Raw genomic sequence first — 26669 nt, 5'->3', positions numbered from 1 at the left:
TGTAAACAAAGCCCATGATTGGTTGCTTTCCTTAAATTGTGCATCTCCAGTGCAGTCAAAGCTGCTCTACTCACCCAAAATGCGCGAAGCAGAATAAACAAATGTGCTTGGGAACTTTCCGTTGGCTCTTTTCAGTTGGGTGCACTAGGCCTTTAAACGTGGCCTAAAATAAACCGTGTGTCAAGTTGACACTCCTCTGTAAAGTTCTTAGGGGCGAATGAAATTGAGCATGTAAAGAATGTGCAGTGTTTCAAGTAAGAGCGCTCCAATCTTGTGCTAATGCTTTCCTTGAATTATAGCTGGCCGAGTATAGCAAGAAATATAGGCTACATTCCAGGGCTTCTTCAGCATATGGAACAAAACCTGGTGCTTAAAAATATGTGGAGGTTTTGTTTCTACGCCTACCTCTGCCACTGACTGCATCTTCACACACACACGCACACACACACACACACACATACACACACACACCAGTATTGGGCTCCACAGGCCCTGGGCTGATCCGTCTTGTTGCTGAGGTGTTTGGGTAATGAGGACTCCTGCTTACATAAGCCTGACTGTTGCTGCCATGGCCAGTCTGGCATGTTTGAATAAGTCAGACTGGATTCCCACTGAGGAACATGTCTCTGGGGAGACAGTCCAAAGCACTCTGCAGTGATAGGGGGCTCAGAGCAGCTCTGGTTGCAAGGATGAGAGGAAGACACACTGCTACATGAAGATCATGGAGGGCTATGTGCCACTCAGCACAGTCTACCCCTCCTGCTGCTGCTTTGATATTAGCTCCAGAGATGTTCCATGGCCTCCAGCGCTACCAAAAAAAAAAAAAAAAACCAACGGAGGGCCCTGAAGTGAACAGCCTGACCTGGGTAACTCTGCTGATTATTAGCCTCAAGGTTTTTTATTATGCAAATGAGAATGGGTTTGATTATGACTACAGCATGGCAGTGTATGATAGACTGTGTGAATGCTGCTCAGAGTACACTGGTTAAATATTGAAGATAAGGAACAGTTAAAAGACAAGAAGAACACACACACACACATACATATTTCACAGAATCCTTCAGCTGATACTGAGCACCCCTGGACATGTATTATGTCTAAAAGCCAAAAACTATTAGAAATGATTTGTATTTGTATTCCTCTGTAATCTTGTGCATGATAACATGCTGTGAGGTATTATAAATTCTGTATATCTTACATTTACATGTATTCGCTCGAATTTTATTCAAAGCAGCCTAACAGTGGGACAGGATACAATCCAATCATTTATATAAGTGACTAGTGGTTTATTTCACAGATGCTTTTATCTAACGCAGCTAACAATTGAGACCGTATTACAATCGAAGTAAGCTCACCAGTTCGGGGTTAGGAGACTTACTTTAAACAGCAGGTCTGTGCCAGTCCTGAGATTTGAACTTATTACCTTTAACTAATAGAAAAAGGAGGAAACAGGATGCATGTGTACATGGCACTTTTTGTAAATTACTCCTTGGGTTCAGAATCTGTTTTTTCCTTTGCCCTATATACCTGCAGTTTTAGGCTTCTGCCTATAAGCACTCCTGCAAGACAGCTCATGGACTGAGACAGATTGGTTAGATACAGCCTAGGTTTGCTAAATCTCCCAGCTCAACTGGAGTTATAAATTCGTCTGGGGATCATGTGTCGATCTGATCAGTGCTAAACAACATTGATTTAAGTCATTTAATAGCATCAGCCCAGAATTATAGCTAATTGTGTTCATGGTGTTTGTCACCAAATATTAGCACCTAATTGGATTCTGCATTTCTTCCCATTGCAAAAATATAATTATTCTCAACTGTGTATAGATTCAATCAAGCATATATTATCCTATTATCCCCTGATGACTGCCACACCAAAACAAAAAAGTCAAGTTATCTACTCTGGAAAGTGGGAATATTTCTAATGAACTTATTATCCAAATGGCTGATCGTTTTAAACAGGCGTCAAATGACGACAGTGAGCCCATAAATTGAATGAATGTTGAGGAAATGATGTTGCAAGGTTGTAAACCACAGCGTAAATATAAAAAAGCGAGGGAAAAAATATTGTATTTTCATTATAAGCAATGTACTGTGTACCTAATAGTTTTGAAAGGAGCGTCATTGTTTGAGATCTAAATACTTCACGGATGACTGGAAAAAGTCAACTGAAGAGATTTGCTAAATATAATTATGAAAAGCATTTTATTCAAAAGAAACATGGGTAAAAAGGAATAAAACACCAATACCACAGAGAACTGACTAACAAGATCATATGTATTCCAAACCAGCCAGTAGTCGTTAGCCCAAATAACAAAACTATATTTGAAACTGTGACTGCTAGTCCCAGATACATTGAACTTTAACAGCATTATTAACCTCACAGTTTTTGTTTTATTGCTTGCTGAACAGACCCACTGCATTAATCTTTCTAGTGGTGACCAGCTCAGAAATCTTGTATACTAGTTATATGGCTTTGCTCCCATACATTTCTGTTTAACTATACCTGCTTATTACCTTTTGAGTTCTGATATGTATGTACAAATATGATTGCTCAAATCTATTAGTTCTTACTGCAGAGTTGGGATGAGTAGTCAAATGTACAGTATGGAAGATGTCATTGATGTTCATCTTATCATTGCAAAGTGGTATGTCCTAATACATATAGCGCCTACTTATAAACACTTATCTTTCATACCTAAAGGGTAGCAGAATTGTGCTTTTTAGGGTCCGGAGATGGCTGCATCAGCTGCTGCATTTGACAGGAGGAGCACCGCTGGCAAAATTAATATGAATGATCTACAAAATCAGCAAAAATACCTTATCTCAACAAAGCAGACTTCCAAACCAGCAACAGTGGCATGTGAATATTTTACATGCATCTATAAAACTGAGCCTGAATAAAAAAAAATGAACATTTTACTAAAGTTTGGCTTCTTTCAGTATAACCACTGAGTCACTCCATTGGTATGCATCACTGCAGAGCTCAATTCTGTGTGTGTATTAGTGTGTGAATGTGTGTGAGGGGGTAAATTTGGGTGCAATGAATGTAAAATGGATCTAACTGTGAATTAATCATTCACTGACATATAACAGATTCAATCATTGTACATCACCATGCTTCTGATTTTACTTGAAGTTTCCGCTATTGTTTTTCTTTTTTTTCTTTTTTTGGTGGCTTTTCAAGTTACATGCCAAAAATGAATACAGTTGAGGGTAAACATTTACATCCACCATGGTTCTCTCATGGAAAAAGAGGAAAATGTACATAAATAAATAAAAATGTGTGTACCTTCTGCAACAAGGCAATATTCTGAAACCTAAGGCAAAAATCAACATTTAAAATATTTTGAAAAGAGGTGTTGCTATGACTCTCTCTAGCTCCAGACCTAATCAGAAACTCATTAATTATTTATTTATTGCCATTAATGTCTTAAAATACACTATTTGACCAATTTTGTTATTTATGATAATAAACTACATTAATGTATTTGTTGCGATAGTTGTGTGCCAGGCAGGAAAAAAAAACAAAACATCCAATTAACTCAAGAGCACAGAACCTGTCATCAGCTAGAAAAATCAATGCCTTGAAAACACTGCAATATAATATGTCCAGACAGCACCCATTACGGTATTTCTAGCTGTTTCACTGAATTTCTCTAGTGAGCAGTTGATGGATTAGTATTATTTTGTATATGAACTTACTATTATGATAACATTTAATAATTTGAAATTATTAATTTTTATGGTAGCACACCCTACTTGAGGTTAGAGAACAGAGGAGTTTAGTAAATTGCTCATATTAAAGGTTTCTTTTAAAGTTAAACCATACAACTTTAATAATTACACAATAAAAGCCAATCTGACTGTATAAGTCATGCAATATGGACTATGTGTGACTGACTGAGGAAATGGTAAAAACAGACACTGCAAATTTGCTGTTAATTCACCAGAGAAACCAATGACCCATTTTCACATGTTAGCACAAGCATCTGTCTGGACTCAGGGGTTTCTCATGTAGGATTCACTGGAGTCATTAATGTGAGAGGATTACAGGAGGGGTTCTACTTCTCTTCACTTCGCATGTTTCCTACAGGCCTTAATGATCCAAGTGCCTAAAGGCAAGTCTAACTGTAAGATAATGAGCCAGAACTCTATATGAATCATAGAATAACCTGGACTTTACACATGAAACATTGTGCATGAAGTTAGTAAATCTATAGTACATACATTTTCATTTAAATTTGAAGAAGCTGCATTTTTGAGCGAATATAGAAAAAATAGGGAAAAAAAATGACTGAATGAATACTTTTTTCTTTCAAATGTACACTGGTCTTTAGGGGATCTTGAATCAGGGTATTGGATCTTGAATCCTTGTGGGCTTGCTATGAACTACTTAAGTCGATAACAGGAGCGTCAAACTCAAATTCTGCCTAGACCATGTCAGCATTTTTGTGAGACCCTGAAGGGCTGTAAACAGCCATAACATTAAATCCACTGACAGGCGAAGTGAATAACATTGATTAGCTCAATGTTATCAGAAAGTCAACAGTCAGTTCTCGAAGTTGATGTATTGTAAGCAGGAAAAATGGGCAAGTGTAAGGATCTACGCAACTTTGACAAGGGCCAAATTGTGAAGGCTAGACAACTGAATCAGAGCATCTCCAAAAACAGCAGGTCTTGTGGGGTGGTCCCAGTATGCAGTGGTTAGTACCTACCAAAAGTGTGTGTCACTCGCCCGGTGAAGAGATGGCACCAGGATGCACTATGGGAAGAAGGCAAGCCGGCAGAGGCAGTGTGGTGCAATGTTCTGCTGATTGGTGTATATTTGACTGGTGACTGCAATCCTCATCACATTTACCAATTTAAATCAGGAAAATAATTACGATTTTTGTATATGTTTCTTCATCTCATCAAAATTAATTTCTTGTTATACCTGTGCCAGCACAACACACGACATGCTTCTCAATCATTTTTTAGATGTGAGTGTAACTTACTTCAAGCGCACCATACAACCTGCACAGTCAAGCCGGCTGCAGTAGATCTTGGAGTGCACGTGTATACAGCAGTTTATGGTAACCACCCTTCAGATAATTTAAAAAAACGGAAAAAAGGCTGCCACTTGTGGGTTTCAGTTAAGCAGCGTGAGATGTTTTCACACACACTGTACAATGGCATTCGCTACATTATGAATCTACTGTGAATTCTGGATTGCGTGAAAATGTTTAGCAGTAGTGTAGGCCTACTGTGGGCCTTTTCAGTATTATTCTTTCCATGTGGTCATGTGGTCTATAACATCATACACTATATGGCCAAAAGTTTGGGAACACCTGACCATCACACCCATATGTGCTTTTTGAACATGCCATTGCAGTTATGGTCCCCCTATGCTGTTATAATAACCTCCACTCTTCTGGGAAGGCTTTCCACCAGATTTTGGAGCGTGGCTGTGGGGATTTGTGCTCATTCAGCCATAAGAGCATTAGTGAGGTCAGGCACTGATGTCAGGTGATGAGGCCTGGGATGCAGTCAGTGTTCCAGTTCATCCCAAAGGTGTTCAGTGGGGTTGCAGTCAGGGCTCTGGGCAGGACACTCGAGTTCTTCCACATCACCCTCGGGAGACCATGTCTTCATGAACCTCGCTTTGTGCACAGAGGCACTGTCATGGTGGAACAGGTCTGGGCCTCTTAGTTCCAGTGAAGGGAAACTAACATCCTATATGAGTGCTTCCACCTTTATGCTAACAGCTTGGGGAAGGCTCACATATGGGTGTGATGGTCAGGTGTCTACAAACATTTGGCCATATTGTGTGATTGTGTGCTCTTAATTCTTACTGTTTTATTAATACTGTATTTATACTTGCATTTCCCCCCAGTGTCTGTCCAGCCTGGTTGTGTCATCAAACTCTGTTAACCGCTGTTCTTAATAATATTATTTTAGCTGTTTTGTGGTTAATTTGCTAGTTTGGGAACACATACTGTATCCCGACTGGTTTATGTCTATCCAGTAAACACAAACATTAGTGAAATTCTTTAGAAGACAAACGCGCTCTTGGATACCACTCATTACTAACTGACGTCCTGCGAGTGAGTAACTGACGTTAGGAAACTGAGACTTCATAGACGAGCTCAGTCGCCATTGCGGCTCACGCTTTCCACGTTTTCCACTGTAGTAGTTCCGGAACACGACCTGCCCACTTGGAGCCATTGTGGCGCCTGGCACTCCAGTTTCTTAACCTTGAGAGGGCGGAGCCTGGGTTTTGTGGAAGCAGAAAGAGCAGAGGAGCGGCAGGGCAGAGCGAAGCGGAGACACCCGGAGCCGCAGTGGAAAAACTAGGGACAGACAGCGAGTCCCGTGGGATAGCGGAAGCTATGAGCGCGGATATGCGATGAATATTGTCACTTAGCTGCAATTTTGGCAACCAGAGCGACTTGTTGTTGTAGAAGCGAGTCGGGGAGTAGTTTTGTGGCGGGTTTGGAAGGACACACAGCTCGACTGACACACTTGAACGCCGAGAGCTGTACATGTGGCGAGTTGTTTAGAAAGCTGATAAAAGCCTGAACCTGGCCGCGAGTTGGCTGGACGCGCCGGATTAATTCCAAGGAGTCGGGAAACAAGCATAAGGTGGGGCAGAAGAGTGAGCTGAGGAGCGCGTCCACTCTGGCCGCCCCTTCTCTGTATTTTTAACTCAATCCCTCACGGACATTTTTCGGAGAAGAGAACGAAAAACGCCGAGATATTTTTTTTTCCGCTCGCTGGAATTTGGGGAGCGTTCACAGGCGCCTGCTGTTTGGGCTCACGGGGAGCTCGTGCGCTTCAGAGTGTGAGATTTCCCGCCGTGGACACATTTCGGGCAGGAAATTGTCCCGTCTTGTTTTTGGACCATGGCCGACGACGACGTCCTCTTCGAAGACGTTTACGAGCTGTGCGAGGTCATTGGGAAGTAAGTGTCACGTTGAAGATTTGTTAGACTCCCCCCACACCCCTCTTCGCTGCAGTTTACCTGTGTGGAGCAGGAATTGATGTTTGGTGCATGAGGTTAGGATTGTGGAAATATGCAAAGCACATATTGTCTTATGAGTGCACTCTCAGAAATACAGGCACCTTGTCACAGGTTCTTAATCAACTCTACTTTTCCTTGTCGTTGGTGTGGTACCATCAAGGGTGCATCTTTTGTACCTTTAGCATGGATCTTTCATCTGGAATTGTGAATATAGTGCATTTTTGAAAACAGTTAAAGATGCATGACTGGTCTTTGAGGACCACTGATGTACCTTTTTAAAGCTTTACTCTAAAAGCACCGCATACACCTCCCCAGGTAAAAGACGCATACTTGCACACTTCCAGTAACGATCAGGGTCACGGTGGATCCCGAGCCTATCCTGGGAATACTGGGCTCATACAGGGTTCATCACGTACACATACACACACGCATTCATAGTCTCATATACTCCTGGGGTTAATTTAGCATGACTGGCATGTTTTTGGGAGGTGGAAGGAAACCAGAGAACCTGGAAGAAACCTGGATTAAACTGGAGACCCTGGAGATGAAGTGAGGTGGTAACACTACTAGCCATGCTACCATGCCGTAATATACATACTACAGGTACAGAAAAAGTACACTTGATGGTACCACCCCAGGGACAACGGAACCGTGCAGCTTGGTACTTCTGTTTCTGAGAGTTACGCACTGTGAATATGAGAGAATCAACGCATGGATATCCATGTTTTGTGCTCCTCCTGACCAATCTGTGTCCAGATCCATAATGTGCATTATGCTGGAAAAGGAAGTACTTGCATACATTCCTGTTTAAGTTCACATCGTCATCCCTTTCTATCAGCAGAATTTTAGAAGCACAGCTAGTTTGTAAAGGTTTAGCAATACCTGCATACGATATTCATGTTGAGCTAATCTGTGGTACAAGTTTGATGACTCTGGGAAGTTTTGTGACACAAGGGTGGGTCCACACATGTATCAGCAGGCTCAGAGAGTTATAGACCTCATAGTGAAACCATTCTTTGAGGCTTGCTTTGAAAGACACATGGACCTTGGAGGTAAGTCAGACTTTTGTAAGAAATATAAAGGAAGGTATTTTATAGGCTGGAGTGTTATTAGATCTCATACGATGCCCACTGTCTCATTTAGCACTCCTGATTGAAAGAACCATATAAAACACTTTTAAAGACAGCCTGAAAATTAAGCTGAAGTCAAAACTGATCTTTTTACGTCAAATCATTGGTCAAGTTATGCATGGTTAAAACACTATCACCTAAAGGAAAGAAAATCTTCTACCAAAATATTTGTCTAATCAGCATATGGGTGGGGAATAATAATATTAATTATGAGTTGCAGGAGGTAGTCAGTCCTCCACAACTGACTGGAGACTGTGATTATAGAATGAGTGGCAAAAGATCATTTTGATCAGAGGTGTGGTCTGGTACCTGGATTCATCTGGTAATATTTCAACTAGTTTCACTCATTCTCACTTTCTTGCTCGCTCACTCTGTATTCTTAACGTCTCAAGCAAAGAAAGACGCAAACACTTGTACTATATATATTGCATATATGTGTATATATGTATGTATGTATGTAGAGAGAGACAGACTTGTCATTGTCTGGATGATCCACATTTGGAGTGTGTCCACACTGAAGCCCTCATACTGATTTACTTGCTCATAAAATTTGTTGTATCTTTCTTCAGGTCAAGTCCTTGGAGGTTAATAAAGAACTATGTATCAGTGAGTTTGTTAATCTGGACTGTAAAAATTGTTAATATAGTGCAGGGCAGAAAGCCAAGATGATTTTGCAGTTATTTATCCTGCTTCGCCATATTTTGCTGTCAGAACATGTCTATTATGTTGATAATATGCTTGAGTATGGACACATACTGTATATATGGATGCTACTTCTGAGAGAAGATAATGATTAGATTACTGGGAAGACATATTAGGTTTTAATTATGCTGTCAGTGTGGGTGGTATATTTTTAGCTTGTGTTTCTGTGATTCTCTATTGGACATAATTTGTCAGTTAGCTGGAGAATTTAAAGTTGTGATCAGTGCTGGCGATCTTGCCAATGTCAATCAGACTTAGCATCTGAAGTAGAGAGAACTCCTTGTTTCCCATACAGACCTCTCACTTTAAAACTGTCCCTACACACACACACACACACACACACACACACATACACATACGCACAGTGCATCTGTATCCTATCCTACACAGCATAAATACTCAGAAATTGCTGCTGTGGGTGCAGGCTTTTTGTTACACCCCTGATCCAGAAATTTAGCAGCATCTACACTGATTCAATTTGTAGAATTAGTTTTTAGTGCATCTCCTTGGTTTGATTAAAAGCATGCACCCACATCGTTGCTTTTGCAAGTTAATCCCAAGCAAAAGACACACACTTCCAGGTCTTTTCAGCACATCGGTTTCTTGTGGGCCATAGTCTTTGGAGAAACATCAGCTGTCACTAACCAATGCTTAATCGTAGGTGTATTTACTACTGCATCAAGTCAGCCCTTTGCTTGCTGTTCTTTTATAGCTTATCTTTGTGTGGTACACACTAGGGCTGAGCGATATTGTAAAAAAAAAAAAAAAAAAAAAAAAAATTTTAAAAAATCTAACATTATGAACGATTCTCAATTCCGATTTCAATTTTTTTTTTATTCTTACGTAATGCACTTGAAAAAGTATGAAAATTGCTTATAAAGATTTTTATTTATTAGGATGGACTATGGGAGAATGTAGATGCACAAAAATAATAACAGCATCATCTATGACAAATAGTGCAAACGATGTTTCTTTTAAATAAAGGATATTTAAAGAAAGGATATAAAAAAAAACATTGTTTACACTGTTTGCTACAGATGGCGCTATTACTATTTTTGCACAACTTTGTGAACCCTTTGTTCTCAACAGAGTAAATGGGGACCATGTCTTTCGTAACATGAAATGCCACCGCAGTTGAGAAGTCAACTTGGGTTATTCTTCTCGAATCCGAGTTCCTTCCCCGTTTACGGAGTGACGTGAAATCAGCATGGTTAAACACAGCATTAGAAATACTTCTTACCTTTAAATGAGTTATACTGTATATACAAGCATTAGCTTTAGATTAATCAACATACAGATATGTTCGTTTGTTAAATCTAAAACACTGACTGTACAGTTTGCTGTTTGGGAAAGAAAATATACATCACTCATCCGAGTTAGCTGCCTAGCTTGCTGCTTACAAAATACAAACAAGTGGGCGTCAGTTTTCCCACTTCGTCTGTCAAAAGTTCTGAGGTAGAAAATGACGTAATTCCGACCAGCGAGTTATACCGCTTAGGATGTAATGCAGCATTATATTTTACATAAACTTCACAATAACTTCACATCTGACTTTTCAAACCCGTACCAATTTCATATCTCTGAAGTGATATTTGAAACTTTCTTTGCTACGAGCGAAGTGCTGCCTGTTTTTTTTTTTTTTTTTTCTTCTCTCTCTCCCCCCTTCCCCCTAAGCGCGCAGTATTTGGGAGTAGTATTTGTCTAAGCGGGCTGTATTTGGGGGTAGTATTTGTCTAAGCGCGCAGTATTTGGGAGTAGTATTTGTCTAAGCGCGCAGTATTTGGGAGTAGTATTTGTCTAAGCGCGCAGTATTTGGGAGTAGTATTTGTCTAAGCGCGCAGTATTTGGGAGTAGTATTTGTCTAAGCGCGCAGTATTTGGGAGTAGTATTTGTCTAAGCGCGCAGTATTTGGGAGTAGTATTTGTCTAAGCGCGCAGTATTTGGGAGTAGTATTTGTCTAAGCGGGCTGTATTTGGGGGTAGTATTTGTCTAAGCGCGCAGTATTTGGGAGTAGTATTTGTCTAAGCGCGCAGTATTTGGGAGTAGTATTTGTCTAAGCGCGCAGTATTTGGGAGTAGTATTTGTCTAAGCGCGCAGTATTTGGGAGTAGTATTTGTCTAAGCGCGCAGTATTTGGGAGTAGTATTTGTCTAAGCGCGCAGTATTTGGGAGTAGTATTTGTCTAAGCGCGCAGTATTTGGGAGTAGTATTTGTCTAAGCGCGCAGTATTTGGGAGTAGTATTTGTCTAAGCGCGCAGTATTTGGGAGTAGTATTTGTCTAAGCGCGCAGTATTTGGGAGTAGTATTTGTCTAAGCGCGCAGTATTTGGGAGTAGTATTTGTCTAAGCGGGCTGTATTTGGGGGTAGTATTTGTCTAAGCGCGCAGTATTTGGGAGTAGTATTTGTCTAAGCGCGCAGTATTTGGGGGTAGTATTTGTCTAAGCGCGCAGTATTTGGGAGTAGTATTTGTCTAAGCGCGCAGTATTTGGGAGTAGTATTTGTCTAAGCGCGCAGTATTTGGGAGTAGTATTTGTCTAAGCGCGCAGTATTTGGGGGTAGTATTTGTCTAAGCGCGCAGTATTTGGGGGTAGTATTTGTCTAAGCGCGCAGTATTTGGGGGTAGTATTTGTCTAAGCGGGCTGTATTTGGGAGTAGTATTTGTCTAAGCGCGCAGTATTTGGGGGTAGTATTTGTCTAAGCGCGCAGTATTTGGGAGTAGTATTTGTCTAAGCGCGCAGTATTTGGGGGTAGTATTTGTCTAAGCGCGCAGTATTTGGGAGTAGTATTTGTCTAAGCGCGCAGTATTTGGGAGTAGTATTTGTCTAAGCGCGCAGTATTTGGGGGTAGTATTTGTCTAAGCGCGCAGTATTTGGGGGTAGTATTTGTCTAAGCGCGCAGTATTTGGGGGTAGTATTTGTCTAAGCGCGCAGTATTTGGGGGTAGTATTTGTCTAAGCGCGCAGTATTTGGGAGTAGTATTTGTCTAAGCGGGCTGTATTTGGGAGTAGTATTTGTCTAAGCGCGCAGTATTTGGGGGTAGTATTTGTCTAAGCGGGCTGTATTTGGGAGTAGTATTTGTCTAAGCGGGCTGTATTTGGGAGTAGTATTTGTCTAAGCGCGCAGTATTTGGGGGTAGTATTTGTCTAAGCGGGCTGTATTTGGGAGTAGTATTTGTCTAAGCGGGCTGTATTTGGGAGTAGTATTTGTCTAAGCGGGCTGTATTTGGGAGTAGTATTTGTCTAAGCGGGCAGTATTTGGGAGTAGCGCAGGCCGTAGGAGGTGTTTATCCGGTTAAGAAGGTGGTGTTTTTCCTTCATATTGGTTTAAACTTCCATCCAGGACCAGCTCCTTGCATAGAAGTTTTCTGAGTTATACAGCTGGTCAGTGTTTTCGCTTAAGTTGTTGAATCCAGGACAAGCACTTTTTTATCCCCAGAACATCTATTTTAGTGCTAGCCATCAAAATGTCAAGCAATTAATCCAGCAAATGTTTTGATTAGTCAAGACAGCAGTAATATTCCACAGCCTGTGTGGCACAAAAATCTAACTGTGTCAGACGCAGATGGCTTTGTTAGGGGGAAAATGAATACAAGGCAATGTTTATATTTGTTTAAAATCAATATCTTGAAATGTGCCTTTATTCGTCAAAGTTGTATAGAAATGAGTACAGATCGAAGTGCATGGAACGAATCTGCATCTGATTCATGAAACAGTTGTACAACCTCTAAAGGAGCGGTTCTTTGACAGCAAATTATGAATCAGCTTCAGCTGCGTGGAAACAAGCCCCTTGCCCTTAGCCCCTTATTTACATGTCATATGCGTTCTTCAAGCCCAATTTACCCTCAAATACATTTCATTTACATGGCACACAGCCTAATTTATGCATGTGATGTGACAGCCAATGAAAGGAAAGCATTTAGCAGGCTGTGAAGATCTGAGGAACAAATTAAAGGACTAATGTGCAGATATAAAGGGCCACATCTACTCATTTTCATTTACATTTACAAATTCTATGCTAACATTAAACCCCATTACCTATATTTTAATCTGAGGTTTCTGTGTGCACAGTTGTGATTATTAACATTATTTGCAATTTTTATTACTGTTTATTTATGTTGTTGCTGTTTATATACACTACTGTGTACAGTATCAGTATAATATGTAATGATTATACTGATATTCCTATTTATTACTTAACTACAGATCAAGCATTTTTCATTCATAGTCACATCAACCAGGTGTGGTACAGATACACCAGAGAAACTTTTGGTATTATTTGGTATAATCAGATCATAACTTTGATGAATAAAGGTTGTCGTCCTTGTTGTGAAATACAAATCTTAGGAAAGGTGTGAAGCCACTGTTTTGCTGTAGTAGTCTGAGACTGATTTTGGAGGATGTCACAGGCTAATGGCATTTTTGCTAATTTGTAGATGAGTGAGCGATCAGTGCAGGCTGGACGTTTTATACTGGGTGATTTCACCCCAGTTACCGTTGAACTAGATTAATCCAAACAAAAACAAATCCTCTCTTCAACAGTGTAGATTTTGCAATGTGTTTGCTTTTTAATGCGGAGCTGAGGTGCTCCATTTGAATTCTCACTTACGTGTGACTCACACAGGCCAGTTGATAAAGCATGGTTGTTCTGTGACACACACAATGGGAAATGTCTTTACGTTACGCTCATATGGCAGCCTGCAGGCTCGTACCTGCCACGTCAAAACAGGCATGTCTCTGGATTTAACTGAACTTTTTATTAGATTGCATTAGTTCCCAATGGAAACTGTCCCACCAGTCACCAGTTAATTAACATGCCTCCCTGACACAGAATGAAGGAAATCACCACCTGGGTCTGAAGTAAAATGCAAAACTGAGCATGTCAGTATGAATGTACAGGGTATACAGAAAGCTGACTTGGCTGTGAACGTTAACTTGTGACTTTATACACACATACACCATCAGTCCACTGTGTGGACATGCCTAGTCCTCTTTATTTCCAGTATTTTCCATCGTAGAGATAGCACTAATCTGCTAACCCTATATAACTTTATATATATAATAATATATATAATATTATAGTGTGTGTGCCTTGCTAACAGCTTCGCAAACGCTTGGTATTCTCTCAACTCGCTTTCTCAGGTAATCACCTGGGAGGCTTTTCCATCTGTTTTGAAGGGGTTCCCGCATATGGTGAACACTTGTTTGCTGCTTTTCATCTTAAAGATTTAATTAGACATGTTCAGACTTTTGACTGGTGGTGTGCATCATTTAATTTGTTATAACAATTAAATATACAGCCCAAAGCAAATCTAGCAAATACAAAAAAGCGTAAGGAAAATAAACGTCTTGCCTTCCGCTTATTTTATCTCCCTGTACCCAGCCTTCCTGGAGCTGTGTATTTTTTATTTTTTTATTTATTTTTTTTTCCCCAGTTCTAAATGGAAATAATGAAGTCACTAGGAGTGTAGGTCACTATTATTGTGTCACTAGCTTTGATTTGTAGATGAGAGACATGCATTCCTTGGAGAATGCTACGGGGTGACGAGCATGACTTCTCTTTACAGTGTTGTGACTTCCTGTGGCTTCTTATTGCTCTGAGCTCAGTCAATGGCAGCCCATGCAGCAGTGACACAGGACGCTCATCATTAAGCTCTGTGTTTTATTTCAGATGGTAGCCTGTGTTATGGGTTCTCTCAAACAGGCATGTTTTGTGTCTCCACGTTTTACTCAGTTTATACAAAGTCTTACCTCCAACATGCTTTGGTGGCACCCACAGTCTATATGAGCGTACAACCAGGTTTAGGCAGTTTCTATTCTGTACCTGCGTAATAATCATTATCATATGTCAATAGTCAGGAGTTTTGGTTGAAGAAAAAGTTACCATGACACATATGAGTGCTTCCATACTATTGGTTTTTAGTAAAGGGTGACCAGTGTTTTACAAATACACTGTTCAAGCCTAATTACTACTTTAGAAATTCGTGCTCATGACTCAGCTGAATCGTACTGTACAAACTGGTTTCACTATGACTAACAGAAAGAGCTGTACACGAACAGGAACTGTGCTAATATCACGGATGGCTGGGAACATCTGTGGGAATGAGGATAACAGGAATATTAGTATAGTATTTGCGTGGGAACGGAAATAAAATATGCATTAACATCATGCTAGTGGTACTGAAAGCACCCGTGTTTGTAACACTGCTTCGTAGGTTAACCTTAACATTAAGCTTGTGTCATGTGACCTTTGATCAGATCAGTTTCTTTCTCGACTAGTCTGTAACAGTCTTCAGTGGCTGTGTAAATGTCTGAGAAAACTGGTTTTGTTTTGTTTTTGTCGTAAACCTATCTGGCTGAAGTTTCTTGTGCACTTATTTGCTGTGGTTTAGAGAAATAGGACTTTCATGCACAGTTACACATAATGACAGCAACAAAGCGTTCTCGCAGTGCATGGATTAAATATTTAGGCACGTCAGTTTACCTGCTTGAGTGAAAACAGCTTTGTGGCATCACTCAGTAAGTAATCATCCTCCTAGAGCATCATACAGTTATATATCGATAGTCTTCAGGCTATTCCTGAAGTGTTCACAGGACTTGTTTTGTGTGTGTGGGGTTTTTTTTTCCTCTTCTTTTTTTTAAATCCCACTACTGCCGGCTCTCACAGACACACTTGACTAGTCCCGCCTGCTCACACTGTTATTTTTATTTGTACACATTTGTGCAATATTTTCTAATGAACTTAGTTGGCTCTATTTCCCAAACTCTAAACAAATATAGAGTAGCATGGTGGCACAGCAAGTAGCATTACTGCTTACAGCTCCAGGGACTCCAGTTCGATCCTGAGCTCTGGTTACTATCTGTGCAGAGTTTTGCAAGTTTTGGGTTTCTGCCTGTTTCTCCAGTTTCCTCCCACCTCCCAAAGTCACACCAGTAGGTGAACTGGTGACTCTAAATTACCCTTAGGTGTGAATGAATGTGTGTTCATGGTGCCCTGCAATGGACTGGTGTCCCATCCATGGTACATTCCAGCCTCATGTCCAGAGTTCCCATGATCCGCTTTGAAAGTGACAAGGATATAGTGGGTACTGAAGACGAACAAATGTGGAAAACTCCCACAGCCTCTCATCAGAAATAATTAGAGATAAGCAATTATTGTCCCCATGTGAAAAACACAGGAGCATATTGCAAGTAGTGCCATTTCAAGTTCAATCAGCTTTCATCTCTGCACAAGTTTCACTAGGTCAGACTCCAAAACACTAAACCATGTATTTCTGGCTTTGCACATTATATGAGAGACAGTGCAATGAAACAAGCAGTGGAATGAAATGACTGAATCTGTCACTTGGTAGAGTCGGGTGCACTACATAATATAAACATTGAGCGTTTCTCCATGTTGTCACAGAACATTATTAGTGCAGAAAATATCCCAAATACATATAAAATATCCCAAATAATATAAAATATGATCTTATTTGATGGCTGTATCCCGACCCCCAGTGTAGGTTCAGATCTTTTAGTTTAAAACTCTGTTGAGATCTTTCTTCACAGAAGAGTCAGTCGTTCCTGTCACTTCTTAATGGACACTGCACTGAGTGCTACTACGCTGATCGGCCTTTTCAGGTCAGCAGCCTCATTAAACCACAGCAGACAATGTTTAATTACACTTCCAACTGGGAATTTAAAGTGATTTTAGACATCTTGTATGACAGAGTGCCCATTTTAGTGCTTTTTGGCATTCTGAATGCACAGTTGTGTTCCTCCTGAGCTGCTGACTGCTGCGGTTTAGTGAGTTTAGTGCAGTGAAGAGTGTGTGGAGTGCTGTTGTGTGCTCCTCTGACTACAGGTATGTATATTACACACTCAACGAAAAGAGTTTTCCCTTACAATTCTTAATGAACTCTCACATAAGCTTTGTATTCAGTATTTAAGATTATTTCCTCACAACTCTGTGTCCTATGTTTTCCATGATTGCAGCACAACAATCCTAGATTTGGGATCGTATCTTTTACTTCTGCACCACTTTGCAGCACATCTCTAAATCTCTAATCTCTCTAAGGTGTCCTGTCTGTATAGAGGCTCAGGCTATTCTGTAGTATCTGTGGATGTAGTGTTGCTCTGAGAGGTGCTGTGTGATCTGCAGTGTTATCTCACTTACAGAAGCAGGCATCACCCTGTCACTCACGGCTCCGATGCCCTGTATATGACTCTCAGCCCTGACTAACTCGCTCCTCCTGTCTAACCTATAGCTTTGGCTTTATTAACTCCACAGTGTTTACAGTGAAAGGGATTACTTGCCCTTTCATCTTCTAATGTAAATGGAAACCTTATACAAATGTCTTTATCCTCTGTGATAGTGGCAGTGGGCCTTCCTGTCTGGTTTACCTGGGCACATAATAGCTCTAATTGGAACACATTTAGAACATTGAACACCATTTTAAAAAAGTCTCGTGAGTGGCGCAGCAGAAAAGCATTCACCCTAGATCATGAATTTGAATCTTAACAATGCCATAGCCATCCATGGGTAGGAGTCCGATAGAGTAAAAATTGGCCATACTCTCTGTGTGAGAGGGATGGCATACTCTCTCCCCTGTCAATCACAGCAACAGTACCAAATCATGGGCATCTGTGAGCTTGTGTATATGGAAGAGGGCAGACAGCGGGAGGTGGCTTCACATGTCTCAGAGGAAGCACGTTAGCCTGCACCTTCCCCGCTTGGTAGCTGTCTTATGATAGAGGAGTGCTGGCTGATGGGTGGGAATTAACAGATGACCAAATTGGGGTGTAAAAAGACAGTCCAGATTTTGCAGTTTATTATTTAACATATCTTGAACCACAGACAGTATAAACATGTTGTAAATGTAACTTAGTAATTATGTATACATCCAAATCCCTAAAAGCTATATGAATCCAACATATTTAAAGGGGAGTTAGAATATAGACAGTTTATAAGAAAAGAACATGAAAGAACATTCTATTATTATGTGGTAATTTTTTAAGTGATGCTCTCATTTAGTTATTGAAGCCATAGAATATGGCTCTGTGCGTGTGTATGACAGACAGCTCGTGTTCAGTGTGAGCCACTAGTGGGCTATTAGTTCAGCCCAACTCCCATCAGTCTGGCTTTCTTTCCATCCCTCCAGCTACATGTCACAGCCGCTTATCTACTTTTCTCCTCTTTCTCTCTCTCTCACTCGCTCTCTCTCTGGGTGGAGTGTGTGTATGTGCACACACTGCACTCAGCATGCACTCAGCAATGCACCATAGCTCTTTACATCTTTATCATGCTCTCCTTGTGTGAGTGTTTTGTGCCTTTGCTTAAGTCTGTCTCATTTTTTTTTTTTGATGTGATGTTGCATTGGACGATGGGGATGATGCACATTCCTCACATTCCCCAATAGGTCCTATAGTTTGCGTGCAACATCTAAGCTCTCTGCTTAACTCTGAGTTACAGCATCATATAACACTTTTGGTATGCTATAAGGACTGCTGCACCACATTTACATGAATGCATTTTATATTTTATATCTGGTTTGCCTGCAGGTCTCTGAAACAATGGAAGCCTCAGAACCCTTCATCTGGCAACAAAACATAAAATTTATATCTCAGCACCAGTTTCTGTCCTTTCTAAAGCCCTCTGTTAATATTGCATTGGTATTGTTTTCTGTGCTTCACAGTGATTATAGCAAATCTTGCAATATCTTTATTTTTATTAGATTAAATTGCTGAGTTTTGTCGTATTTTATGAATGCACATTACATAATTTATAATCTGACTATTTTCTACACTTTTTGGTGGTACAGATTACCAAAGACTGGCCAACAAGTATGATTTGAGCAGTGTGCTTTTTTGATCGTCAATCTTAACATGCATGGAAATAAGAAACTTATTATTGTAATATGAATTTTTTAACTGTGAGATTTGTACAGGTCTGTATAACAATAAGAATTTTGATATTTGGTTTTAAACAGTTTAATTTGCCTGTTATTTTCTGATAGTGCCCAGAGCTGAATGGACCCTCTGCTTATCAGTGTTGTGGCTTAACTTTAAAAAAAAATCTCATTTGTGATATGACAGTGGACTGGAACAGAAAATTTATCAGATCTGATCTGATACCGATTCAGCATTTAATGCCATGCTGAACTTGTTCTATGGCTGTTTTACAGTCTGCTGCACTACACTTGGTTTTTCCGTCTGGCAGGTGCACCGCTTTAGCCTACCTCCATCTGATAATAACCTTTTACTAGCTCATAAAACTCCATACCAAGCTGTCAAGATCAACTGCACCATTAAGAACTGAACTGGGGAATAATTAGAGGCACTTTTAGTACGTGTGCTCTAAAGCGACAGGAGTCCAACTCTACATCTATATTTTAAAACACAATTACATGATCGCTTATATTAATGTCATGATTAATCTGAATAACCGTCATCACAGGCAGTTCTGCATTCACCTGTTAGTTAGCAAGACTAAATATCCAAAACAAATTGGCCTTTTGCTGCACGGCCATTTTACTCTCTGATTCACTGGCTGATGAAGCGCACGTCACCTCTGTAGATGCTCCACTTATTCCTGCTGTGGAGGAGCAAGGAAACGAGTCCTTGCAGTTGTTTGCTTTCCATCATATCGATAGGAATGCATCGAGAAGAAAGTCTCACACAATGCATCACTGACCAGTCGTTAGGAGGCTATCAAACAATATTTCCATTTATTCTGCCTGTCAGTGGCACAAACACTTGGTGATCTGGGCGTGTCAGTTTCTGGGTGACTGGGTGGAGTTTTCTTGGCTTTTGGATATTGATTGGGAAACTACTGAGGATGTGAATGATGGAACACAGTAAACCTGAACAGCCTGCAGATGGCTACCCTGAGAGCCATGTCATGTTTTGGACTGAGACACTGAGAGAGAGAGAGAAAGTGTTATTTGTTTGGGTTCTGTTGACCCTCTAACCTCTCTATGAACTTCAAAAATTGTGATGAGGGCTTTGCTCTTTATAAGAATCTAAAGAAGCTGTCAGCTCCACAGAGATCGCCATGAGCTCAAAGAGGCCCTGAGGACACATCAGCCCTTTGACATTTTGGATAGCACATAGCTACTTTCCTACATGCTCCCTCACCATTTAGCAGTTGTTACAGCCCACAAAGGGAAATGAAACGCCACCAAGAGCTGAGGACTTCTGAATGGTGCACCAAAACTGTAAGGTTTAAATAACCTACAGAACATGTATTTCTGTTACCTTTCACAATACTAAGACATGATAACAAAAAGATCATTATTTGGCTGTAAAAGACATGGCAAGAAGACAAAAAGCATATATTACAATAGTTCCATTGAGTTAAAGTGGAATTTTAATAAAAAAGCAAGCGTGTATTATCTCTATGTGCAATGCAGGCAGGATGGAGAAAACACTGCCGCATTAAGAACAGCACTTAAGCACGTGAGAAGGAGAATATTGCAAACAGTAATCATCCTGTCTTCACAGTCTGCCTGAATTCAATTGTATTTAATGACCTTGTGATTTGCCTGCGAGTGGGAAGCGACACCTAACTGTGTGTGACTGCTGTGTGTCTTCTGTTTTTCACACAGATGTAATAATGCAGAGTAGGTGGATCTAAAGACAGAGACGATCAGAACCAAATTCCAAACACTGAGACGATCTGATCTCCTGACTGAACTGATAAAGGAGGTTCTCGATAGCACAAATTGAGCTGTTTAATTTAGATATTGGCAGGCAGCTTTGGCACTGAACGAGAGTCGGTGTTGGGTCCTTCCTCGTAGACCCAATTACCATCCTCACTAACATTTCCTTGCAACGTAATCTTCAAAACCACATGCTGCCTCTGGATGAGTCCTGTGGGGATGCACTGGGACTACTACTTTCCTTTTTATATATATATATTTTTCTCCACTTTCTTCCCTTCTTTATAAGTTCCCTCATTTTCATTCATTTGACATGTATATTTATAGAGAAAATGCCCTGAGAAATAATTCTGGATCCTTTTACGCTGAGGCAGAATAAATTAGTTTAGCGCTGATACTCCAGCTGCTTGCTTCATGTTTGGAATGAATAGTAAACTTGTGCTTGCCTGGTTGTATCTAAAATCAGCACATGGCCTGAGAGCGCTTTCTCCAGGACTCACCTCGGCTGTATCCTCCGCAGATTTAATCACCCTCCCGAGAAATCACATGGGAGATGCGCTATCTTGTATTCTATGAACGAGCTTTTGCATTTTCAGCACATAACCTAACTGTGTGGACTTTTTATCGAATGTAATTTGAACAGTGCTGTTTTATGTATAAAAAACATGTTGTCATGAACTTCTGTAATGTCTGTACAGAATGATTAATTGTGTGAAGCTGTGAAACTACATCAGGCTTATTTATGAGCACATAACTTGGAATATAAATATCATTACATAAACATCTTTGATTAATTCATTCTGTAAAATCTCTTCAGCTGTAAAGACAGGAGAGTTTGGATGTCGTATTTCTATTCTGCATGATTAAAGAAGAGAGATGAGAGAGTGATGGCTCGGCTCAGATTTAGACCGGTAACTTCTCAATATCGGTGTCAATCAAACTCTCTCTTTTAGCATCTTGTGAATTTATGGTGAGTGGGACCTCATCTTATGCTGGCCTTCTTTATTTGTGTGCATTCATGTTTTCTTGTATGTGAAACACATGCTGTACGTGTCACACTGCCTAGACTATGGCTGGGCGGTATGACAAAATATCATATCACGAGTCAGAAAGGCATTTCTATGATACACAATATGTATCACGATATAGATTTGCTTACAGACTGTCAGCAATACAGTAGTGTTGCATTTTAAAAATAACTGCTGACTGTTTGATACTTTTAGTGTTTACAAAAATATTTTATATTTTGTTTAAAAAAGTAACATTTGTATGTATCTAAAACGTCTGTACAAATTTTACCACCATATCTGTTGCTTCCTGTCAGTTTGTGATTTTTTTTTTTTTATTTAATTTAAAAAAGAAAAGCATGTTGTGGTGATTTATCATGATCTCCATATATCGTCATATCACCCAGCCTTAGCCTATACATGATTTAGACAAAACATGATGTGTAAGTATTGCACATTTCTGCAGGCTCATAACCTTCCTCCTCCTCTGTTCTTCACTCTGTGTGAGCCTGTAGCAGTGTGCTGGGATTGTGTAAGTGGGACTGATGGAGCGCTTGATGGAGAGTTTACAGCTGAGAACTATTCCTGCACTCTGGGCTGTAGTTTTTAGGGCAGCTGCAACTCCAGGCTCTGGTGACCTTCTACTCCTTTCTCCATTCTGCAGCCATGCACTTTGTTCCAGAGCTGTGTGCTGAAATTGACTCAGCAGGCATCATTTCAACCGCATAGTGTTGCACTGAAACAGTGAGGTGTATTGTACTGCAACTCACCTCCTATTAGGGTGAGAGCATGAGCAAGTACTGCAACACACACACACACTGCTGTCACTAAGCACTGCACTGCTGTGGAGGTAGGTTTTTGTCATAAGTACAGTATTGTTTAGGGTCCCTCCTACTTGCAACCTCATTCCAGTGTTCGTATCCGCTCACTCCCACACCACAGTCACACACACTTCATTACAACGATCCAGGCTTCACTGAATGCAACTCCCTTGTTACTGGAAGAATGAAGGTGGTTATTATCAGAGCAGCTTGTGCTTTGTTAAAGCAATATGATGCAACACTGTTACTGGCCACTGCATCTCCATTAATCCGATGCTTGTAAGTGGGAAGTGAATAAACATTTAAGCTGTGTTCGAGGCTGCACTCCAAGCATGCTTCTGTAGTAAGCAGTATGTCAAAACAGTAATGACACCACTGGTGTAATGACAGGATATTTAGTATAGTAGGAAGAAGTTTGAGACATGGTCCAAGTATTTGAGACTTGGTGGCTGTAAATACTTGCTGCCATCATCATTGTCTCAGCATTACGGAAGCTTTATTGTGCACAAAAATATGACTTATGTTAGAAGACGAAGAAACATAATGGCACTGCAAATTGTAAAAAATAGTGCTGTCTGGTTTGCAAAAAAATATTAATCATAATCATTTGTGGTCGTACAGTGTTACCCTCCATTAGGTGAACTGGTGCACTAATGTTACATCAAACACAGAGCAGAAAATTAGACTTATTAATTGGGATGGAAATTTCAGACAAAATTACAAGATGTTTTTTTTTTTTTTCTTTTTTCAAGGCACAATTTAAGTAATATTTATATATTTGAACTGCTGCCCACACAGGTAAGCAAAAGGACAAACAAACCGCTGTATGAGAGAGCAAGAAATGTCACTTTATTTGGTTATGCAACAGTGGATGATTACACATTTAGCGTGAGATGGGGCTGAAATGGGGCTGAAATACTGCATGGTGGCCATGACAGTGAAGCACTGGCAAGGGTGGTCCTTATAATCCTTATCCTTAAATTATGGTGCACTTTCGCAAAACAGGCAAAATAATCTGTTCAATAGCTTTCAGACTTGGAGCTAATACACAGTGATCATGTCTCGGCAGCAAAGCGCAAACTGGGAAGTGGTAGCTCAGTGGTTAAGACGTTGGACTCCTGATCGTAAGGTTGAGAGTCCAAATCCCAGCACTGCCAAGCTGCCACTGCTGGGCCCTTGAGCAAGGCCCTTAACCCTCAACTGCTCGGTTGTATAAATGAGATAATTGTAAGTCCCTCTGGATAAGGGCGTCTGCCAAATGCCATAAATGTAAACGCTCATGACACTTATAACATTATAACTTTATATATCATAACTTAAACAATATAACTTAAACAGTAAGTTTCACGACTCTTGAAAATTGAATATTCAAAATCATCTCTACTAAAGTAACTGAGTTTGGAGTACAGAAAATACACCAAACCCTCGGCCTAGCCTTAGTAACCTTCTAGCTAAACTGCTTCACAACTTGGGAAATTCCACAACAGGGATAAGTTGTCTGGCTATTATTCACTAGATAGCTAGATAGATAATAAGAGAACAAACAAAATACATGTTTTTTAAAGTGAAAGCCAACTCCACATCACTCTGGAATCCCTTTTCTTCCTCCTTTTATGACTGGAAATCAGATGTTTTGCTTGCTGGCTCTTTTCTACACGTGATTGAGCATGGTGGGCATTTGGAGGTGTTTGCCATGTACCTACTCTGATAATCTCTGGCTTCTTAACACTGTGATAGCCAGAAAGAAGGTATGGCTGCTAACAATGGACCGTAATGATGTATCCGTCTGGAAATGCGTCACACTCACCCTCCACCCACCAGGAGCTCAGCCTCCATCTCCTCTATCTACATGTGGAAGCACTCCAGGCAAATTGATCCTGTAATTCACCATGCAGTCCAGCTGCCCCTTGTTAAAATCTTTTCACCGTCTTTTCAAGTACAGGCCAATAGCAGGAAAATGTGCACTCATCCTGTAGCTGTAAGAGGACTTTCAGAATGGCTATTTCACTAGTCTTCAAGTTCTCAGTATATGAAATGGTGATTTAGAATAATGTTTTTGGAGTCTGAAGTAATTAAAGGTGATGATCTGCCAGTTTTTCCTGGTTCAACTGCGAGCATATCTCTGCTGTCTGATAAGAGTTGAGTATCTAATTTCAGCCTTTGAATTTTGGATGTTGATCATAAGTGACATAATGCATACACAGTACATATGTAGAGTACCTTGCTTTTACGGTAATAAAGGAGACATATTTTACAGTTTTTATCACAGTTTAAAACATGACCCGTGGTAATAAATGCAGCCACTTACGGTATGTTTGTCTGTTTATTCTGGACTTTAATGAAGCATGGTCACAGCATAAAGGCTCTGAGCATGCCAATGTTTATTCAGGTGGGATGTCACATGTGCTTATGCTGTGTTCAGCTTGCCTTGTATGTGGTAGTTTGCAGGTTGAAGTGGTGTCATTTTCCACCTTGGCACATTCAACGTGCGTGCAGAAAGTGCAAAAAACATGCACGTCTCCATGTTCGTCTTTTGTTAGCCATAAGCTACAGATAACTGTGGTGAGTGATGTATATTTTCCTTAAAGACTGCACTTTCCAACAACAGTTTATACCCAAGGTGGATCATCTCACCTTTATACTGTAGATTTGTACCTAATGACTGCTACTTTTCTGCACCTGTATACTGTATAATGATTTATAATCACACTATCTGGTGTCACCCAGAAGAGCAGAAGAGGATGGGTTCCTTTTGAGCCTGATTCCTTTCAAGGTTTCTTTCTCATGTTGTCTCGGGGACTTTTTATTGCCACAGATGCATCTGACTTTCTCATTTGGATGTAAATATAAATCTGACCAAAAGTTTTGCCATAAAGTTGGAAGCACACAATTGTATAGTACGTCTTTGCTGTAGCATTACAATTTCCCTTAACTGGAACTAAGGGTCCCAAACCTGTTCCAGCATGACAATGCCTCACAAAGTGCACAAAGTGAGGTCCATAACGACATGGTTTCCAGGGTTGGAGTCAAAGAACTCGAGTAACCGGCAGAGCCCTGACCTCAACCCCACTGAACACCTTTGGGATGAACTAGAGCACCAAATGCACCACAGGCCTCCTCATCCAACATCAGTGCCTGACCTCACTAATGCTCACGTGCCTTAATGGACAAATCCCCACGGCCACGCTCCAACATCTAGTAACAGCAAAGGGGTACTAAATCTAGAATGGGATTTTCCAAAAAAAAAAAAACGTTTGGCTTACCCATACACCTTTATAGTGTGTTTCTATTGTTAAAGAATTTTACATTTACTGTACTCATATTTAAAAAATGTTGTATCACGTTTCTTAAAACAAGCAGAACACACATTGGAAACGTCAGGATCAGGATCCTCACTGTAAAGGCAAAAAGATTGTAGGAGTGCTCATTTGCAAGTGGCCTTCTGTGTGGTCAATGCTATACAATACAATAATGAAAAGCACACCATAGGTCACTGATAACTCTTAAGTTTTTTCATTGCTGCTTTGCATTTCGCTCAACAGAATGAATGGAGGAAAGGCTCTAAAGTTCGAAAGCATGGACTCTTTGTAGTGGTGCTCTGTGTCTGGTCTCCATATGTTCCCACAGTGGTGTGGAGAAAGACACTTGATCAGGTGCAGACCGGGTGGTACTCAGTTCTACGCTTCCTCAAGGTAAAACAATAGCGTGGGGAATATCATAATATTAACACAATAGCAAGAGTGATAAGTTCATTTTCTGTAGGTGTAATGATATATATCCACTATTTTCAATAGATCTAGATTGCTTTATGCACATGAGCCATAAAAAATTCATGACTCCTCAGAAGGCCAACCATTTTACACAATGTCAAGTTCTCACCAAGTATAAATGAAGTGTTCTCGCTGAACAAAGCAGCAGCACTCAAGGCTTCACACACTCATTCTGCATATTCGGCCTTGTTGATTTGCAACTTCCAGCTGCTGTTTTGCATGCTTGTATTTCTCAGGGCTGTCTGTGAGTGCACCAGTGTGGGTCTCTCTACCTGTTCACCAAAGCAAAGCTCCATCATCCCTCTTAAATATTTGCTCTCTCCTCTCGTAATGCAGATAGAGCTGTAGTGTGTTTACACATGGGATTGAGAGCAAGCAAGAGCCGGCGTGTTCCTCACTTTCACAGCTGACTGTGGCTGCATGACTGGGGTAGTTCTGTCCTGTTTGGAGCTTTAGATCGAGACGTATGAACCATGGTGTTTAGAGGACTTAGTCCAGAAACACACAGAGCTAGATTCTCGCTGAGGAACAGACACAGTCCAGCACTTGTGGATTCTTGCAACAGAAAGAGAAGGTGGGCAAGATCTCTTTGTACTTTTAT

At 40.4% G+C, this 26669-nt stretch overlaps 1 protein-coding gene across 15 annotated transcripts in view; it reads left to right on the top strand.

Moving 5' to 3' along the window:
• Positions 1–6254: 6254 nt before the first annotated feature.
• caska (calcium/calmodulin-dependent serine protein kinase a) overlaps positions 6255–26669 on the top strand; it is a 143891-nt gene continuing 123476 nt past the window's right edge. For 4 of the 15 annotated variants that reach the window (XM_026912842.3, XM_026912839.3, XM_053234604.1 and 1 more), the window contains exon 1: positions 6256–6942. In XM_026912842.3, coding sequence (XP_026768643.1) covers positions 6884–6942 — 59 coding nt within the window. In that variant the 5' untranslated portion in view covers positions 6256–6883. Of the gene's footprint in view, positions 6943–12082; positions 26643–26669 lie in introns of those variants that run through there. The other 11 variants (XM_053234594.1, XM_053234597.1, XM_053234602.1 and 8 more) reach the window with 4 other exon arrangements.

The sequence above is a fragment of the Pangasianodon hypophthalmus genome, chromosome 5 (genome assembly GCF_027358585.1).
Source record: "Pangasianodon hypophthalmus isolate fPanHyp1 chromosome 5, fPanHyp1.pri, whole genome shotgun sequence".
Lineage (NCBI taxonomy): Eukaryota > Metazoa > Chordata > Actinopteri > Siluriformes > Pangasiidae > Pangasianodon > Pangasianodon hypophthalmus.
This window is presented reverse-complemented; position numbering and strand designations above follow the sequence as displayed.